The sequence below is a fragment of the Quercus suber genome, unplaced genomic scaffold (genome assembly GCF_002906115.3).
Source record: "Quercus suber isolate HL8 unplaced genomic scaffold, Cork oak 2.0 scaffold_219, whole genome shotgun sequence".
Classification (NCBI taxonomy): Eukaryota; Viridiplantae; Streptophyta; class Magnoliopsida; order Fagales; family Fagaceae; genus Quercus; species Quercus suber.
Genome location: NW_027069677.1, coordinates 148,939 through 170,418, shown reverse-complemented (window position 1 = coordinate 170,418; position 21,480 = coordinate 148,939). Strand labels below are relative to the sequence as shown.

General features: G+C 36.9%; 1 protein-coding gene across 1 annotated transcript; it reads right to left on the bottom strand.

Moving 5' to 3' along the window:
- Nucleotides 1-11,062: 11,062 nt before the first annotated feature.
- On the bottom strand, nucleotides 11,063-21,136 carry LOC112000320 (3-ketoacyl-CoA synthase 11). Its single transcript, XM_024032421.2, has 3 exons — nucleotides 20,414-21,136; nucleotides 14,154-14,918; nucleotides 11,063-11,122 (listed from the first exon to the last, which is right to left on the bottom strand). The coding sequence occupies exons 1-3, from the start codon at nucleotides 21,134-21,136 to the stop codon at nucleotides 11,063-11,065; spliced, it is 1,548 nt and encodes a 515-aa protein (XP_023888189.2).
- Nucleotides 21,137-21,480: the final 344 nt, after the last annotated feature.

Genomic DNA, 21,480 nt, shown 5'->3' with positions numbered 1-21,480 from the left:
CCATGTGAATTGTTTCAGCCAAAAAAAAAAAAAAAAAACCCACCATGTGAATTGTGTCAAATCGGTACATGTTACCATAACTTTCGAAGTACTAACTAGTTCTATTCAGCGAACCAAATTGCAAACTGCAAATTAAGTGCATGCATGGTTTCCAAATAAGGCAAGCAACTCCAATGTGCAAGTGACGCATATCACAGTCTTGTACAAACTTAAGGCATGTTTGGTAGGAGATAGTGGGTCTGTTTGGATAGCACTTATTGTTGCTGAAAGTTGATAAAAACTGATTGTTGCTGAAAACACTGCAACAAAATAATTTTTAAATGTGTGAATAGTGTTGTGGGACCCACTTTTAATATTAAATATTGCATAAATAGTGCGTAAACAGTGCACGCACTGTTCATGCACAGTAAAATTTGTCCCCCAAAGTCAACAAAGTGCGGCAAAAAAAAAAAAAAAAAAAAAAACGCAACTTTACTTTGAGTAGCAAAACTTGCTATCCAAACGCAGGCAGTATATCATGTTTCAGGTGTATGTGATATCTCTCTCATAACAGTTGGGTCTCACACAGTTGTGAGATCTAGCTGCTGTGAGAGAGATGATATATACACCCGAAACATAATATAATTTTTCATTTGGTAGACTGTAATAGATGTTGTAATGTAATAGTTATTCCTATGGGTTAGTTATTCTTTAGTTTGATTATATTTTATTACATGGAATAATCATTCCTTATGAATAGCTATTCTTTAAAATAAGGAATAACTATTTCTCTTTAAAATGTTGTATTAGCTATTCCTTAGTAAATGCAATAATTTCAAAACTTAATATATTTCCAAATAAACAAACTTTCCATATAAATCTAACAATTATAAAAATAAAATAAAAAATCATAAAAAATAACACATATCTTTCTTAAATTTAAAAATAACAATTTTTTAGGAGATATAATTATATGAGTAAGATATTTTTTAAAATAAATGTTAAGTTTCATTCTAATATTATAACTCACAACCAAATTAATGAATATGTTTAGTTATCACTTATTACATTACAACACACTTTGTTACTAGTAATAAATATTATAATTTTTGTTGTAATCCTCGTTTAGTATACCAAATATACCCCTAATTTATTATCTCCTTTCCCAACTTCTATAACTCATTTCGACTTTCTCTCACGCATGCCTACAAAAAATTAAAGAAAAATGCTAATGAATGCTCTAAGAGCATTTATTAATAATTCATTTAAATATAGTTTTTATGAAAAAAAAAAATTAATGTTTTGACATTTTTTTTTATAAAAATTGTGTCAAAATTTTCTTAATATAAATTGTTAACTAATGCTTTTTATTTTTATTTTTATGAGGTTAACTAATGCTTTAAAGACACTTGTTAACATGAATCAAAATTGAATGCATTGAGAGGCAATAAAGTCGCAAGTTGCACCAACCATAACCCATGTATTGCTCTGCACCATAACTCTTTGCTCAGCGCAATTACAATTGCATGGTACAGAAGTAAATGGAGACTACTGTCTGGGGTTTCTACTCTTCAACTGTCTTTTTTATTGATAGCAACTGTCCATCCTCATTGATTACTACTACCTATATATTAAAATCTCATTATGATTTAAAAAATATCAATGATATAGGATAGGAAGAGCTGGGCGGATATTTATTACGACAATATTGATATTTTTGCAATATTTCACTAAACCACGGCATCGCTCGCTTCACTTCTGGATATATATTTACAGTTGGGACCATTCTATGCATTATATAGTCACATGATTTAAGAACAAAGGGACAGAGGGAAGAGAGAGAGAAAACCGTTAACCTTTGTATTTGCTGTCATTTCGAAAGGCCTGGACATGTAGGTCATATAGTTGATCTAGGGAGCCAAGGATATCCTTGATCGGGATTAAAATCAAGGACAAATTGAATGGGATATGTTTACATAATATAAATGTTTTATTTATTAGCTAAAATTTTTAGAATAAGTGATATTTTATCAAAGGTTAATATAATATAAACGAGAATAAAAAAAATGGAATTAGTTTATTTTTTCTTGATTAATCCACTTTATCTTATGAGTTATGACTTTCTATAAATACGTTGTTGTTTAAGAATAATATATATAGCTAGCTAGGGTTAGAAAAAAAAAAAAAAAAAAAAAAAAAATTTTTAAAGTTTTTTTTTTTTTTACAAAATATAATTTCTATTCTAGCCTAATTTAAGTGTATATGTGTGTGAAACTCCTTCCTGGAGACTTGAATCCTAAGCCTTACTCTTCCACACCCCACAAACACTTATATTTATGGAGTGACCAACGCATCAAAAATGGGCGGTGGTCTTTGCTTTTAGTTTTTAATTGGTGAGAGGGCAGATGGGCAGGGGTTAGTTACCTTTATTAATAAATAATAAATAAGTCAGCATGAAATTAAATATGTCTCCACTTTCGGTGAAATACTTGGAGTCTTTGGACTCTTACAACTCCCCCATTATCGATCTTTACCATAAAATTTCTAGTTTTTAAAATTTTTTTTTTGAGGGGATAAAATTTCTAGTTTCTATATTATCCAATTGGTAGTTTAATCTCAGTAATACGATTATTATTTATTTGACCTTCAGACTTGATAGGCATATTCATAGATGTAAGTATTGTGGTGATATAATATTGTAGGGACTGGATTTGGGACACTTCTTCAGGTTGATAGAATGGACCCAAGCCCAGCTTGCCCTTCAATGAATTTATAGAGTATGGGCTCAAGAACTAGGCCTTAGTAAAGGGTACAACTGCCTTGCATGGTTGCATGTGACATTATCAATTTAAACATGGGTTGGGATACACAATGATGCTCCTCGGACTGGACTTCCGAAGTTTGACGTTCTTATTATTTCTTTTAAGATTGGTTACAAAGGTTCCAGAGAGCGTGGGTCATTACAGGACTTCCTGGTTCCAATCCTCCGTCCCTTTTTCAGGAGGGACTTCCTGCGTTATATACACCTCTCAACTGATCCTAACCCTCCATTTGTCGATCAATCAGGCTACCACTTGAGAGCTTATCCCATCAGCCACATCCCTGTTCCTCCAGTGGGTTGCAGCACCCAAGGCGGCGCTGTTCAGGAGTCCTGTCCTCATTAATGCGGCCAGGACGTTAGTTGAGGGCATTCAATGCAGAGGTGACAGCTCGCCTAAGGCTTGTTCCTTCGCCGTGCTTCCGTCGCCGACGCGTGGCACTGGACCCTTTCCTCTTCGGATATTCAAGGAGTCCCCTTTGAGGGGGAGGTGCTCGTGTTCTTCTGAGGTCTCGGACGCCCGAGGACGGGGTCATCCTCGGATATGTTCCTCGGGGGTCGGTCCTCGCGCTTTCATCCTCGGAGCCCTCGTGCATCCTCGGCGTGGGCCCTTGGGCCTAGCTGGGAGTGGGCCAAGGCTGCCTGATTTCTGGCCCCACAATAGCACCTCAAAATCTTGCTGCACGCATCCTCGGGCGGGGAGAAGAATTTTGACATCCTCGAGCCTGCTCCGTGCCCAGTCGAGCCTTATGCCCCCTGTCAGCACTGGGGTCTATTCATTTGCCCAAGGCACGTTGCTGACGTTTTGGAGCGCGCAACGTGCCCATCATTAAATTCAAGCGGCTCTATGCTCCCCACGTCTAACGAGGCGTTACCAATCTAACGGTCGAGGTTTGTCTCGCATTTATGGGCCAGGCGCGAGTCACTGCTAGTCTGAAGGGCAAGCATGGGTGCGCCTCGGAGAAGAGCGTTATGTACTTCAGGGACCTCCCTTTTGACCGCCATGCACGACACCATCAGGATGATGCCCAAACTCTGCCGCGCCGGAAGTCTGACGCGGGCTATAGCCACAACGGCTCTTGGCTGAGGAAAGAGGACCTTTGGCCTGTGTGCCCTCATTCCCATCCAAGGCCGCCCCATTTCTCCAAACTCTTATCACAATCCTGGCAGGCTTATTGAAGGGGCAAGGAGAGATGAAGGGACGTGTTTCCTGTTTTGAAAGAGGATTCATGGAGTGTGGAAGGACGTTTCCCCTTGGAGAGCCTTATATAGAAGATGGAGGTTGGTGGGAATTGATCCACACAGAATTCGAAAAAAGGGTTATCAGCGGCATTAATCCTGACCAAATTCCAAAGAGGCTGTAGACCGCTGGATCTGCATCAATCCATGAGGATATTAATAAGAGTGTGTCTCGTGCATCGAAACGTCAGGCACGGAACGCGAATAGTTAGGGGACTCCTCATAATTGAGGAGGGCAAAAACTTGAACTGAAGGCGGGGTTACTGCCACGCGTGAGGTTAGAAGTCCGAACCACCCCTGCCCAAGGCACCGCGGGGTCAAGGATCCGGCCCGAGGATGGCCCACTTCCGGTGAAGCAGGGCCAAGGTCGTCATCATGCCAAAAGTAAGATTCCAAGCGCCGAGGACAAACTCCTTCATCCCATACAGAAGTGTTAGGCTGAACTAAGGCTTTGCATGATCCTCAGACTCAAGCCTATGGGAAAACTAACCGCTCAAATATACCTAGGTACTAGACTGAACCAAGGTATTGCATGGTCCAAGGACTCAAACCTATGGGGAAATTAGCTACTTACAGAAGAACAGAAGTGTTAGACTGAACCAAGGTCTTGCATGGTCCTCGGACTCAAGCCTATGGAAAAACTAACCGCTTAAATATACATGGGTACTAGACTGAACCAAGGTATTGCATGGTCCAAGGCCTCAAACCTATGGGGAAACTAGCTACTTATAGAAAAACAGAAGTGTTAGACTGAACCAAGGCCTTGCATGGTCCTCGGACTCAAGCCTATGGGAAAACTAACCGCTCAAATATACCTGGGTACTAGACTAAACCAAGGTATTGCATGGTCCAAAGACTCAAACCTATGGGGAAACTAGCTACTTACAGAAGAACAGAAGTGTTAGATTGAACCAAGGCCTTGCATGGTCCTTGGACTCAAGCCTTTGGGAAAACTAACCACTCAAATATACCTGGGTACTAGACTGAACCAAGGTATTACATGGTCCAAGGACTCAAACTTATGGGGAAACTAGCTACTTACAGAAGAACAGAAGTGTTAGACTGAACCAAGGCCTTGCATGGTCCTCGGACTCAAGCTTATGGAAAAACTAACCACTCAAATATACCTAAGTACTAGACTGAACCAAGGTATTGCATGGTCCAAGGACTTAAACCTATGGGGAAACTAGCTACTTACAGAAGAATAGAAGTGTTAGACTGAACCAAGGCCTTGCATGGTCCTCGGATTCAAGCCTATGGGAAAACTAACCATTCAAATATACCTGGGTACTAGACTGAACCAAGGTGTTGCATGGTCCAAGAACTCAAACCTATGAGGAAACTAGCTACTTATAGAAAAACAGAAGTGTTAGACTGAACAAAGGCCTTGCATGGTCCTCGGACTCAAGCCTATGGAAAAACTAACCACTCAAATATACTTGGGTACTAGACTGAACCAAGGTATTGCATGGTCCAAGGACTCAAACCTATGGAGAAATTAGCTACTTACAGAAGAACAGAAGTGTTAGACTGAACCAAGGCCTTGTATGGTCCTCGGACTCAAGCCTATGGGAAAACTAACCATTCAAATATACCTGGAAACTAGACTAAACCAAGGTATTGCATGGTCCAAGGACTCAAACCTATGGGAAAGCTAACTACTTGCAGAAGAACAAAAGCGACAGATAGAACCGAGTTGTGGTATGGTCCTCGGATTCAAACTTAAGGGAAAGCTAATTGCCTCACGAGACTAAGTCCAGAACAGAACCAAGGTATTAAGCGAAACATTAAAGTATAACAAGTAAAAGGAAGTATCAATCAAAGAACTAAAAGCGAACTACTGAATATGTATTTCAAATAGAAAGTATGTAAGTCCGTTACAATGTCACTAAGGCAAAATGCGAAATGAAATGAAAAAGAAAATAAATATGAGTGTCCATGCCATCAAAACGGAGTAGTCCAACGAGATGGCTTACTCTCCCAACTCGGTGGACAGCTTGTCTTGAGGAGTCTGTTGGACGGCTTTGACTCACACCTTGGGACCCTGCCTCTGAGGGGCTACTTCAGAGGACCCTTCCATGGCAGGAGGGATCTGACGGACAATGAGTGTGGCTTGGGGGTCAAAAGGAGGCTTCACCACATCCTGGGGCACTTCTTGACCGTCAATTCCTGACCCCTCAAACGCTCCATGAAGCTCAGCCTCTTCAACAGGTTTGTCAGCTGAAGATGTGTCCTCGGCAGGTTTGGTCTGACTTTCACCTGCCGTTGGTAAAGTGGACTCTGCCTCGGAAGTAACGGGGACAACCTCGCGAATTGCGGGGGGGTTCTCTCTGCTCTCCTAAGGTCAGACGAGGCATCAACCCCTGCTTGGTTGAGGGCTTTATTCTAGGTCTGGGAACAGAAGCGCCTGCACACTTTAGGAACTTGAGCCTTAAGGGCAGCCTCAGTCTTAGCCACCCCCTCAGCAAAGGGCTCTTCATCCGCTTGTTCTACGGAACGTTCGGCGTCTATTCTCGCAAATACGGCTTCCTTTTTAGCCCTCACCGCCTCATCCCTGGCGTACTCGGCAATACCTTTCGCCCCAACCGCCTTGGCTAACTTTTGCTTCAGGTCGGCTATGTCCTCTTGGGCAACTCGCAGTTGGCCCTCGACATCTTGCAAATGTTTTGTTTGGTCTTCAGCCTGTTTCATAGTAGCGGCTAGGTCAGAAGTTGCGTTATCTCTAGCCCTTGTCATCTCCTCTAGATTTTCAATTACCTTCTTGAGATCTGCCTCAGATCTCTTAAGGGTACTCGCAGCCTTCAGGAACTTGTCGCGCTCCTGCCCGAGAGCGTTACTTTGGCTGTCGGCCTCTTCGTCCAACTTGAAAACAGCCTGGATAGCCTGCCAATCAAATCAAATACGCCATTAAGGGGAAGGGAGGTGCTTGGCAATAAAATTCAAACGAAATAAACAAGTACCAGAGGTCCTACCATGACCAGGTATCTCTTAAGGTTGTAGGCAACCTCTTGCCCCCTCATGCTCCCAAGCTCAGCCATGTCGACGGGGAGGAGAAAGGACCTCTCCAAGGCATCGGCTACGCAAGCCCCCTTGCCTCCTCGGAAATCCCGGAGAGTAGCATCATCCATCAAAGGTTGTCCATGGAGCATGGCAATGGGCAGCCAGGCCTGGGGCTCGGACTGCTGGATGATCTCTTCTCCTTTACGCTGACCACCGAGCCTCAGTTGTTTAGAAGGTCGGCGGGCTTCACCTTCCTCTGGAGAAGAATGGGATCTGCCCCCATCCATTAGGTCTTTGCCCTTGGAAGGCCTCTTTCTCTTTGGATCGAAGGATTAAAACTGAGAGTCCGAGATTGGAGGGATGGAGGACGATCTGATCTGTGCAGGCGAAGGCTTAGGCGGAGGTGGAGGAGGTTTGGGCTGTGACTCCCTCGGCACACCTTTCCCAGACTTGCCCTCAAGCAAGTCAAGAAGGCTGGTTTGGAGCTGTCTCTTGGAACCCATCTCCGTCTGAGTACCAACCCTTGGGGGCTGAAAATCAGTTTCGGACAAATGGGGGTCCCCCAAATCACCAGAGGAATCCTCAGACTGATTGGCTTGGTCAAATGCACCAAATTCGTCCTCAGACGAGCTTAGTTCAACCACTTCCCCCCTTCTCTGAGCTCCCTTCCTCGGCCTCTGTTGCTTGATGGGATGAGGAAGAACCTGCCAACGGGATACCCTCTAGAATAGAAGTTCCTTCGGAAAATGAAAACCCATCCTCTACCACAGTGATTTGCCTAAGCCGAGGATCACGAGCCCTGATAACGTGCTTGGGGACCGGGAACGACTTCTGGGCTGGGTCGCGTCTGAGGATCTTATGGGCGGCTCTGCCCTAGTTATCGGCCTTGTTCAAAAAGAGCTCCGCCCTAAGAACAGTTTCCAAGTCCACCTTGTTGACCAGGTGAAAATGACGTGCGAAGGCGTGCGGATCTGCAGAAATAGAAACAAAACTCCTATGGTTAATCAAACAAAAAAGATATACGACCAAGAAAAAAGAAAAGCAGTTAGACCGTCCCCTACTTCGAGTACCCTACCTGGCTCTTCCTCTACTGTCGGGCAGTGGAGACCGTCGTGCCACTCCCCTGACACAATGAGAAAATCTTGAGTCAACCCCTTACTAGAATTGGGGAGGCACTGGATAAGCCGAACCCTATCGTCCCTCGTCTTCATATAGTACGACTTACCCTTCAGGTGCTGAAGATTGTAATACCAATTTACATCGTGGTGGGTTAACCTCAACCCCATCTTCTCATTCAGGGCGTCTACACAGCCTAGTATCCTAAACATGTTAACGGCGCACTGGGTAGGAGCTAGCCGAAAATGCCTAAGGTAACCGCTCGTCACTGGTCTCATGGGGATTCTTATGCCTCCCTCTACGAAGGCAACTATGGGAGTCGCGACTTCGCCCTCCTTCCTTTTAATGTACCGCTCTCCTTCCTCGCAATATCTCAAGTCGACATTACGGGGTATCCCGCAATCAGCAATTAATATCTCCATCATCTCTTCAGACTTAACTAACTTCTTAAATTTACCCATCCCTAGTAATGACTCAAAGACCCAAGAGAGTGAGAGAGAGCAAAAGAGAAAAAGGAATCAGAGAGAAGTTTGTGCTACAGAGAGAAAGAGACTTACAGAAATGGGGAGATTCTCCTCGGACAGACTCTTTATGCTGAAAAGGGGCGCTGGTCAGTGTGGAGATTGGACCAGATTCAGAGTATATGCGCCGAAGTTCTTGAGTGCACAAATAAGGAGGCCAAGCGGTTCAAACGAGCATTTATATCCCCAATTGAAATTAACCAGGAGGAATTTTTTGCCCATAAAGGCAAGAAATCCCCACCAACTGATTATCATCACACCATTGAACGTAGGGAACATGGAGCCGCCAAAATTTAATGTAGGCACGCACCAAATATTGAGGCGCCAGAAACGCGCATTGGGCAGGCGAAGAGATTCCAACGCTGATGTAAGCCGAGGTTGGGCGAATCATGACAAAAGGCCTGAGGGTATCAAAGCCCTCCTCCCCATCCGAGGAGGCGGGTAGCAGGATTTTGAGGGGCTATTGTGGGGCCTGAGAACTTAGTAGCATCGGCCCATTTTACATCTAGCCCAAGGCCCATGACGAGGATGAAGAATCGTCCGAGGACGTCGTATGAAGGCCTGAGCTGCAAGGACCCTAGCCGAGGATGGCCCTGTCCTCGGTGGGTCGAGACCAACACCAAGTGGGGGAAAAAGCCCAGTACAGATTGTCACCTCCACACTAAATGCACTCACCTAACCCTCTGGCCGCATTAATGAAGATGTGACTCTTGGACAGGGCAACCCTAGCCACTGCAAATCACATGAGTACTGATAATGTAGCTGATGGGACGGGCAATCAGAATGAAGGTGCGTGGATGATCAACAGGTGGTAGAGAGAGATGGTGAGAGGAGGACCATATAAGGGGAACCAACAGAACAGTTAGGGGGGGGGGGAGAGAAAAAAAAGAGGAAAGGAGGGGACCTCTGTCAAGATCCTCGGATCGATGCCGAGGAGAGACCTTGAGGAGTAACTTTGGCGCGCCAGCCTTCAAGGGGTGTTAATCCTATTTTGTGCGTTGTCCGCTTGTTGGGGCCTAGTTCTTGAACCCACTTTCTAAAAATGTATTGTTTGGGTTTATTGGATCATTTTCCTTTTGATTTACGAGGGCCTTTCCAAATTGAGTCCTTACGGTAATTATGATGGTAATGGAATTATTATTTTAGCTCATATGCCATATTACACTTTTGATTTTATTGAACGTGAATGTTATGCATGTAATTTGATTTATTTAGTTACATGCATGATTTAATAGGCTGAGAACAAATTGACAGGGAGAAGAAAAAGAGAAAAATTGTGATTAAACCTTTGCATTTTGTTTTGTACAGTAAGGAGGCCTGATAATATGGGCCATATACTTGACATAGGGGAGATAAGGATATCCTAGATTGAGACTCAAATCAATTGTTTCTCCTTTATTTTTTAACTCAATCAAGAATCTTTTTTCTTGAGGATCAGGCCAAAAATTTATTCAAAAATTAGGAAATATCTCAGGTTACAAAAGGAACAATATCTGAGGTGATCACCTGCAACTCATCAAGAATTATAGCCTTCCTAGTTAGAGCATGTACTGCTGCATCTTACTGGGAATTCCAACATACCGAAAATCATTAGCCAATACCTGGATATCTTAAATAACGTGATCAAAGGAAACTTAACAGAATTCCTCACCCTGCAAGCACTGAATCAAGACTTAATAATCTCCCTCAAACAGAACTTCATGTAGAGTCGTAAACCAATTTCTTTGACAAATTGAATACATTTTTTTTTGAGTTTATTTATCTTTGATTGATTCACTTTAATTTATGAATATGGTCATGCTAGAATTAGCGATACAAATATAAGATATCAGATATGCTAACACAAAATACAATTTATTATTATTAGTTTAAACTTTTGAAATAAGTAATATTTTATCATTGATGATTAAATATAATATAAATGAGTATATAAAGTGGAATTAATTTATCTTTGTCTTGATTGATCTGTTTTATCTTATGAAATTTGATAGATAATTTTTTTTTTTAGTTGGTGAGAGGGGGACCGGAATTACCTTTATTAACTAATATTCTAAGGGCATTCGTTAATATTTTCCATTAATAAACAATAACCAAGCCAGGAAGGAACTATATCTATCTCTATCTCACCTTCATTATCTTGACCTAGATAGAAGGTAATGTTCAATTATGTCCTTTCCCTTTAAGAATTAAACTTTTCTGGTTGTCAACTTGATACTAATAATTCATCTCTTGGGTATTTAATTTTCCGCATGCTGTTCCATAAAACATTGTCTCTTTCATTAATGTATTAGATCTAACCAATGGAAAATGACTCATCAATACCATTGATAGTTTTTTTTTTTTTTTTGAAAACAATACCATTGATAGTTTAATCTCACTAATACCATTATTATTGAGACTTGATAGGCATATTTATAGATGTTAATATCATGATGGTACAATACATTTCCTATCAAATGAAACAAAATATTGTATCTTAGATATGTATGAAACATTCTTATGAATCGTGTGATTCAAATTTAGTCCATTTCCCTACCCAAAGAAAAATTAAAAAACACAAGCTTTAAATATTCAACAATCTTTATCTCATTATAGAAACTAGAGAATAGAATAGTAAACGAATAAAAAATAAATAAATAAGAGTAAAAGAGTGGCAGACAAACCACGTTGGTTTTTCTGCCCATCAAATAACTTTGGTTAAAATAGAAAAGAAAGCCTAATGAAATTTACGAAGAAACAACTCGTTAGGTAAAAAGGTTAAAGACTGAAAGCCATCTTTGTGTAGAAACCCAGACTATAAAATTGTATGTATCGTATTTACAGTAACAAGTGGGTTTAAAATATATTTTTTGTTAAAAAATTTGTGCTTTGATTTAAGTCAAATAAGTTGTTAAACTTGTTTTTAACACAAAATAATTGGGCTACTTGATTGAGTCTAATAAAATACTATGTACATACGTTTTTATTTTTTATAAGAAAACTTGGACAACACACTAGATGCTTTACCTTTAAATTTGTAAATTCTTTTCTATACTATGAATAAGGTAATAGATGATTATATAATTACCTTATTTATTTTTTTATTAATGCTTTAAATAAATAAATAAATAAATAAATAAATAATCTTGATTGATTCATTTTAGTTTATGAATATGGTCATGCTAGAATTAAGGATACAGATATGAGATATGCTAACACAATATACAATTTTTTATTAGTTTAAAATTTTGAGATAAGTAATATTAATATTTTATCAATAATTAATATAACATAAATGATTATATATAAAAAAAAAAAAAGTTTGTTGAGAGGTGGAATGCGCTTTGGTTACCTTTAATAATAAATAATAGACAACATATCCAAAAAAAAAAAAAAAAATAATAATAATAATAGACAAATCAGCTGAAGTTAAATATGTTCCACCTTTATCATCTGGATCTAGGCAGACGGTGATGTTAAACCTTCCGTGAAATATTTGGACTCTAAAGACTTCGACGTTTATGAGGAAGCAAAAATGCTCCAATCCATAATGTCCTCTCTCCCTTTCGTAATTAAATCCGCAATTTATCTTAAATGCGTGTCGAGCTTGTTTATGAATTGTGTGATATATCATATCATAAATTGTACGTATGATGCATAAATAAATAGATTTAAAATTAATATTTATGTTAAAATTTTGCCTTTAAGGGTTCGTTTGGATATAGCTGAAAACTGAAAACTGAAACTGAAAATTGAAAAATATTGTAGCTAAATAATTTTTAAATATGTGAATAGTATCGTGGGACCCATATTTAATGAAAAAATTGCTAAAAAGTGAAAATTGTAGATCCGTAAACAGTAAAATTTGAGTTGAAAGATCAAACTTTGTTGTTACTGTTTATTGAACAGTAACCGCAACAGTACATAAACAATAAAAAAAGACTGAAATCTGAAAAAAAAAAAAAAATACTAAAACGCAAACGCGCGTTTCAACTTTTCCACCCAAGCCAAACGGTCTCTTAATTTAAGTCCAAAAAATTGTTAGACGTGTTAGACTTGTATTGTGGCAGTACAATGACTTGTTTGACATATCCAAATCAGGATCGCTGACAGTACAATTATAAAAAATAATAATAACTATTTGTCCCATTGTGATTTTACCTGTATTAATTCCGTGTACATTGTACATTTGTATTAATTGGTTCTCCCCCACCCCAGCCCCAACCCCTACCCTACAAAAATACTCCTCAATAAAGTCTTGGACACATTCTTCCAAGTAAGTTCCTTCTGGGTCCGTCCTTTCAAGTTAACCTCAAACGAAGGTAGTGGAGTTTAAGGGTCCCAGCTTTCCTATGTATTTACGAGTATTTGTTTGTTTAGATCCCTTAAAAAAATAGATTAGTTTAATTGAATGATTAATCAAGTATTTACTAAGGTTAATTTTAAGATCTAGGTTAAACATATGTAAACATATTATTTAGTGTGGAAAAGTAAAAAAAAAAAATAGTAATATGATGACTTAGAAAAATCAATAAAACTAACTGTTTTAAGAAAAAAATTTAGGGATGATTTAACCTAACTATTCTCAAAGTAATCAAATCGACTATAATAGAATGAAAAATTACAATAGATTTAAACCCTAAATCTAAAACTACCTTATGTAGATTTTACTGACACGACTACGTGTAGCTCCGACTCTACAGATTCTTCTATCTTGAATTTGCTTAACACAAACTTCCACATTTGTGATTTTGAGATCCCACTTAAAGGTTTAGCAATACAAACTCCCTAGTTTGTGACTTCAAGACTACCCTTGATGGTTTAAATCATCAGCTATGTATGATTTTGTTGCAGCAACTTTAGATCTATTGGTTCAATGATATTAGAATGATTTTCGGTAGTGACTTTAAAAGGAGAAGGTACAATATCTTTTAGATCTCACAAGAGCACTTCCAAAGTTATAACAAAACGTGCCTTAGGGTTTCCTTTAAATATTATGTGAAATAGATATGAAACCCTAATCACTTAATGGGCTTAATAGACTGATAGACTTTACTTAAATTCTGTAGAACCCGTGTCTCGATTAGTTGAACCTGTTCTCTCAATTGGTCGAATTTGGCATATTTTGAATTTTTGAACTTGCAGCTTGGGCTTGCTTATTCTTGTATTTAGACTTGCAGTATTTTACTCTTTTGAGGATTGTCTAATCAAATCTATAGACTTAAGAATCTATATCTTGACAAATTTAGGTTTATAGTTTGCCAATTGTTCTAAACTTTTAGAACCTAACAACGAGCATACCAATCTCTTATTTCTTTAGATACATCCAAATAAAATTGATATTGCGCTATTTACAACTTAACATCTCAACAAGTTGTAAAATAAATTGCGGAAAAAGTTGTCTCTGGACTTGAAAGAAATTAATAACAGACATGAATGCATAATGTTCTTCCTATAATTAACTAAATTAAGGATGGCATCTAACAATCAATTGGTGCCACTTCAGGCACATGAACAGGGAAGCTATCAATCTCATCTATCCAAGGATTATGCTTCTCATCTGCTGAATTAATGGTTCGCAATGCTCGCCACACAACACTGTTACACTTGAACCCTGACCCAAATGCAATTTGCCATGCTCGATCGCCTTTCTTGATTCTCCCCTTGGCCTCAGTATAAGCCAATTCATACCATAAGGAACTACTAGAAGTGTTTCCAAACCTATAAAGAGTCATCCTTGAGGGTTCCATATGCCACTCACTAAGTTCAAGACTCTTCTCTAACTCATCCAACACTGCCCTCCCTCCTGCGTGTATACAAAAGTGCTCAAAAGCCAACTTAAAGTCTGGAACATATTGTTTTATCTTCATTTTAAAAATCTTTCTCCCAATGAAATTCACCAAAAATAGGATTTGTTCAGAAAAGGGCAGGACTAATGGCCCTAATGTTGTTAAGTTGTTTGTAAGACCTTCTCCAGCTACTGGCAATAGGTCTTTGGAGAGTGCAACGCCAAGTCGATTATTTATGTCTTCTTTTTGAAAGACACAATTGTAACCTCTATCATCAGCACCTTTGTGGATACGTAAAGCATGAACTAGTTGATACTTTGAACAATGGCGATCGGATGATCGGTTTGTTAAAAGAATTGCTGCCGCACCCATGCGGAAGAGACAATTTGGGATGAGCATTGAGCGAGTATTGCCACCATACCCGGCCAGAGTCAAGCTTTCCATGCTCACCACTAGAGCATAGGAATTAGGTCGTATCTGTTACAAAGTGAGGATTCGATTATATACCTTTAGTATGATTAAGAATTTGGTCTTCTTCATTTATTTCAAAATAACGATTGTACGTACATTCTTTAATTTGGTGGAGATTTAGTTTTTCATCAATCTAAGTATATATTATGTCACATTATTTGAAAATCAATTTAATTTCTTATTTAATGGAAAGATTTTTAAGTGAGGATTCGATTATATACCTTTAGTATGATTAAGAATTTGGTCTTCTTCATTTATTTCAAAATAACGATTGTACGTACATTCTTTAATTTGGTGGAGATTTAGTTTTTCATCAATCTAAGTATATATTATGTCACATTATTTGAAAATCAATTTAATTTCTTATTTAATGGAAAGATTTTATTTTTTTATTTTTTATTTTTTATAAAAAGTGTACAATATATACTCTTAATTAATTAATCAATGAAAGGCTAAATGCAATGCAAGAATCAATTAACTACATGCCAAATACTCTGACTAAGCCATTTTTGGACTGTTAGCTTGGAAAATGATACCCCAACCACTTATTTTGATTTAATCTTGCTTTCACAAAATCCCACCTATGGATAGAAGGGGTGGGGAGAGATGGAGTGATTAGAAAACCCATAAATGGGACACCATTAAAGAATAAGGATATCATTATTATCAAACTATATATTACTTGAACTCCAAAATATATAAATGAAAACATAAATTCCTAGAAGACAAATTTAAAAAGAATTTGTTAGTATATACAATACTTTTTCCATTAAACAAAAAGGAGAGTGTATATGATCCTTTTGGTCTAGGGGTATTACAATCAGAAAAAAGCTTATCTCCAAACTAATATGAAAGAAGCTTCCTCTAATTCACAATGTGGTTATTAAAAACATGATCTATATATACTTTTAGATATATGACATTTTTAATAAATTATGTAATTTATTTAAATAGTACACTTAAATAATTTTATAAATCAACACAATGAATTGGAAGTGATTCTCCAAATAAGTTTGGCAGAAAACCTAGTTGAAATAATTACTGATTCATTAAATACAAGGACGTATGAAGGAAAAACTTACGGTCTTGGAAAAATAATTTCCAACAAACAGACAAACTGCATTAAAATAAACTTTCATAATACACTTAGTTAGACAGTGTAACTAAGTCTCTGATAGGACAGAAGTACTCATGTGCAATCTACACGCAGAGCCTAATTAATTAAGAAAAATGATAAAGATATTACAAGTTTTGCTATAAGGGTATTTGTTAATATTTCTCATATAAAATTTATAAATTAATATATATGTCAATGAATCTAATTGGTAAGCTTTAACCATTAGGATAAGTGAATATTTAAATTGTTTCATTGTAATTGGTGACGCATCAGCTTGTAAGCTTAATGTAGTTGTTGCCTTCGTAATTGGTAGTATTGGCAAATCAAGATTTTCAAGCTTACTTTGAATCAATGTGTGCAAAAATTTCTGTTTATTTTAATATAAGAAACTACTTTTTCTATTTTATATACTCACTTCTTTAAATATCTGATATTAGATTATTTATTTTATAATATATTACATTAACATATTTTTTAAATTGTTTCTATTTCTTTACACACAACTACTACCCTCTACTTTCTTCCTTTATTCTTAGGATATGTAAAGAAAAAATAGAAAATAAAATGAAAATAAATAGTACAAATATAAATTTATACAATTACTATAGCAATTAATGATATATTTTTATACGATTTTGCATAGCTCGATGCAAGTGAATTTTGGTCTTGGTTTGCTAAAATGTAATTATATTTCTATTATTGGATTGTCCTTGTGAAAAAAGGGTTAACGAAGCTTTTACATCTGAGTTCTTCTCTCATATGTTATAATAAAATAATAAAATATTAGATTAATTAGTTGGACCCACCATAACTAAAATCAAAAGTGTTGTGAAACGTCGTGATATATATTTCCATGTAGAAGTCTCCAATACTGACAAACATGTTCTGTATGTTCTCTCATTTTCAGCATTTTATTTTGAGAATGATAGGTGAGATGCGTACAACTCATGTATTTGTTTGTCTAAATAATTAAAAGGGTAATAAAGGGAGAGGATCTCTACTCTAATTTAATAATGGCACTCTAGCATTAAAAGTTAAGATTTTATTTTTTGAATTTGATATTATATAGTGTCATATTATTAAAATTTTAAATGGCGTGGCACTTAAAAAACCTTAAAGTTTTTTTAAAAAAATATTTTTTTGAGAAACAAACAAATGCAAAAGTAAAGGAAAAGTAGTTCTAATACAACATTAAACAACATAAAAGTATACCATAAATTCTACTTAAAAGCTATAGTAATTTTAAAGTATGAAATATAAACATTTCAAATAGAGAGTATTTTAATATAGTTTTAATATATATATCACATACTCACTAAGACAGTTTACGTGTTATTGCAAATTGAGTCAAAATATCATATTAAATTCTCATTTGAAATAATCTAGGACAGTATTTATTAACCACACCGCTCATATTATAAGAAAATAATTAAAAATTGGATAAAAACAATAACCTAATTGGGACTAAGTATCATTTAAGAAAATAAGGAAAATTATTATAACATTTTCCATAGAGTTTTTTTTTTTTTTTTTTTTTTTGAGAATCATTTTCCATAGAGTTAATACAATGACCCAGCTTGGATAGCACTACTTTTCACTCAAAGTAAAGTTGCGTTTTCAGTTTTTTATTTTTATTTTATTTTTATTTTTTTATTAGCAGCCGGACTTATTGACTTTTGGGAGACAAAAACCACTGTGCGTGTACTGTTCACGCACTGTTCACGCAATATTTAATATTAAAAGTGGGTCCCACAATACTATTTACACATTTAAAAATTATTTTGCTACAGTGTTTTCAGCAACAATCAGTTTTTAGCAACTTTCAGCAATAATAAGTGTTATCCAAACGGACCCATTGTATCCTCCATAAAAACATGTAATTTGCTTACCACTACATGGCACTAGCTGGACCCCTAGACCTGTGACTGTTCGACCAAGTCATTGGTTAATATGAGTAAGTCCATTCTCATCAAAGGTGTTAAAAATGCTAAATGTTATTTTTTTAGCATTTTTAACACTTCAAATCATAAAAACATACTTACATCAAAGATGCTAAATCCTAAAAGTTTTAGCATTGAGCTACAGTGAGCTGGTATTAATAATAGCGTACTGTAGCTGGATTGTAAAAAAAAAAAATTTGTTTTCTATTCAGCCCCAGTGTCTCTTGTTCTCATTTCTGTCTTTTTTTTTCCTCTCTCACTTCTCTCTCCCGTGGTTCGGCAATTGTGGTCCGCCGATGGTTGTGGTTCGGCGATTGTGGGCCGCCGATGGTTGTGGTCCGATGATTGTAGGCCGTTGTGGGTTGTGGTTCAATGGTCATGGGTCGTGGGTCTGATGACTACGATTTTGAGTCGAATTTGGTGGTGGCAGGATGGTGGGTTGTGGGTTTGGGGTGTGCTGGTTCATGGTGCAGTAGATCGGCATGATAATTTTGCTTGTTTGCTGTGGTGAGTTTGATGTTGTGGGTTGAATCTGGGTTGGAGGGTTGTCGTGGTGGGTTGGGCAATAGATTAGCGGTGGAGGGTTACTGTGGTGGGTTTGCTGTTGTTGCGGTGAATTTTCGTTGTGGGTCAAGTTCATGGTAGTGGTGGAGGGTTGCCATGGTGGTGAGGGTGGATGATTGATGGTGGTGGTTGATTGGCTATTGTGGTTGTGGTTATGGAGTTTTGTGGGTTTCTTGTGTGTGTGCTTTTGTGTGTGTGTGTGTGTGTGTGTGTGTGTTTTGCTTGGTGGTTTGATTGGCAATGGTGGATTGGGGTGTGGGTTTGCTGTGTGTGTATTTTTGCTTGGTGGGTTTGCTTTGTGTGTGTGTGTGTTTTTTTCCTTGCTGTGGTTTGTGGTGGTGGGTGGATGTGGATGTGGTGGTTGTGGGGTGGATGTGGATGTGGAGTTTTTTTTAGTTAGTTGTGGCATGGGTGGTAGGTTTGTGGTGGTTCTAGTATGGGTGGTGGGTTTTTTGGTGACTGTTGGTAGTGTGGTGGCCGGCGGTGCTGAGAATAGTTGGGTTGAGAAAGAGAGAGACAGGGAGAGAGAGAAAAAATAAAAAATGAATAAAAAATAAGAAAGAGAGAATATTTAAATGTAGTGTTAAAAAAATAGAAGTTTTGATGTAAGGTATAATGTAAAGTAATGTGTTATATGTTATAAAGTTAGTTTTTTAGATACTAAATGCTAAAATTTTTAAGGGCACAGCTTGTATCCAGTGAAAATTTTCATTGGACACGGCAAGATTTAGACACGTGTCCAAGATCCAACGTGGCCAGTGAAAACTTTTACTAGACACAAACCGGACCCTATTTTTAAGATCTTTTATGGGAATGCTCTAAAGTGTGTGGTAAAAAGTTTGGCTGTCATAAGTACTCAGATCTCAATGTAAGATGAGTGCTGTATAAATATATAACTCAAGGTTATCGTTGATCAGGTTTTAGAATTTTGGTCTTTGATATATAACTAATAGCATACACCTGAAATAAGTCCTATATTGTTTTCTTCCCCCCCCCTTATTTTGTTTTGTTTAACTTGTTGCTGTTATTATTATTATTATTATTATTATTATTTCAATATATTTGCATACTTTAGTTTTCCTGTCCAAATAATACTACATATATGTGAAAAATAATATAGAAAAGTACATAATGATGATAATTTTTGTTTATAATCTAAACTTAAATAAAGAAGAAATTATTATTTACAGACCCATCGTATGAATTTTTATTAATATTTTAACTGTATTATTGTTTTTAAATTAAAATCAAAGATGTGAAAATTAAACATATCTTTGGCAAAAATTATTTTTGCCAACTTATTTTATTATTTTAGCTAACTTTTACCTTTATTTATAGTACTTTTAACAAAATTTTTTTAGTTTTAGCAAAATAAGTAGATCCCAAACGGACCCTAAATGTGATATTAAGGATATGAATAAGAAATAGACATAAAAAATGTGCTTACAACATGTGCAAATAATATGTATATGTTTTGCTATATAAAAAAGTATATGTTTGAGCCAAAAAAAAAAAAAAAGAAGCAAATTGTGCATAGTGTATGGTGTGTAATTGTATATACCTGTAGTAAAAACAACTTATTTTACTATTTAGATTATTTTTATTGCTATTCATGGTCCAACTGTACTTTTTGATACTATTAATAGATTTTACCATTCTATTTTAGTTAACTTTTACCTTTATTTATAATACTTTTAACAAAAAATTCAATTTCAACGAAATAAACGGACCCCGGATAGATCCTAACGGTAATATTATGGATATGAATAAGAAATAGACATAAAAAAATGTGCTTAAAACATGTGCAAATAATATGTATATGTTTGAGCCAAAAAAAAAAAAAAAATTGTGCATAGTATATGGTGTGTAATTGTATATACCTGTAACAAGCGTTTGGCAAGATCTATGGAAATAAGTCCAGCACTGCAGCCCATTCCACTAAGATTATAGCTCAAAATGTTCCCTCTAAGCTTGTATCTGTTAACAACCATGGCTGACAATGATGGTGCTGGATTGAACAAACTGCAATTCACCACAAGAATCCTTATATCCTTAGTCTGCACTCCGGTTTTCGCCAATAACTCATCAATCACTCCAAACATCACCATCTCTGCCTCCTTCCTCGCTTCATTGAAACTCATGTTGATTGGAACCTCCAAAAATGTTTTGGCGGTATATGTTTTTTGACCATACCCCGACCTTTCCAAAATCTTCTTTTGAAACGCTAAACTTTCCTCTGTGAAACTCCCAGTCAGCTTAGTCGCTTTCATGAAAGTTTCATTGCTGCACATTAGAGTATGGTCGGGCTTGTAACAAGAAAAATTTACTAAATAAACTTTTCTCGGACGACTCATGAAGTGAAGGGTTGCTAGGATAAATATAATCATGATGCATAAAGTCACAACTACAAGATTGCGCATAACGTGGTTGGAGAAATGGACGAAATCATCCTTAGACAGATGAGTCAAAGCTGTGATACTCAGTGGCACAAGGAAGAGATACATGGCATTAGAGATTAAGTAGTGATAACCAAACTTCACGTACTTAGGTATAATAGAATTTGGTTTTTTATTGTCTTGGTTTCGTTTCTTTTCATACTCCATTGTTGAACACAAACGCAAACTAATATAATCTCTTTTCGTTTTGGTGGGTTGAGTGGCCTAGAAATGAAGCTCTTGGACACTAAATTGGCTAAATAATGAGAATGCAGAGGGATGTGATTAAAGAGAGGGAATAGTAAGCAAGATATAGATTACTCGAAAAACCAAGCAACTCTTAGGTTTAGAAGAATTGCTTCAGATTTGAAAAAAGGTTTTGAAGAAGAGAGCAAGAGAGTGATAAATACAAACTAGGATGGAAATGTGTAGTGTTCAGGATAAGTTAGAGTGACGTTGGAGCTTTTATAATCATTATAGGGTCTTGAAAACGAGTATCTTTGGGTAATTGT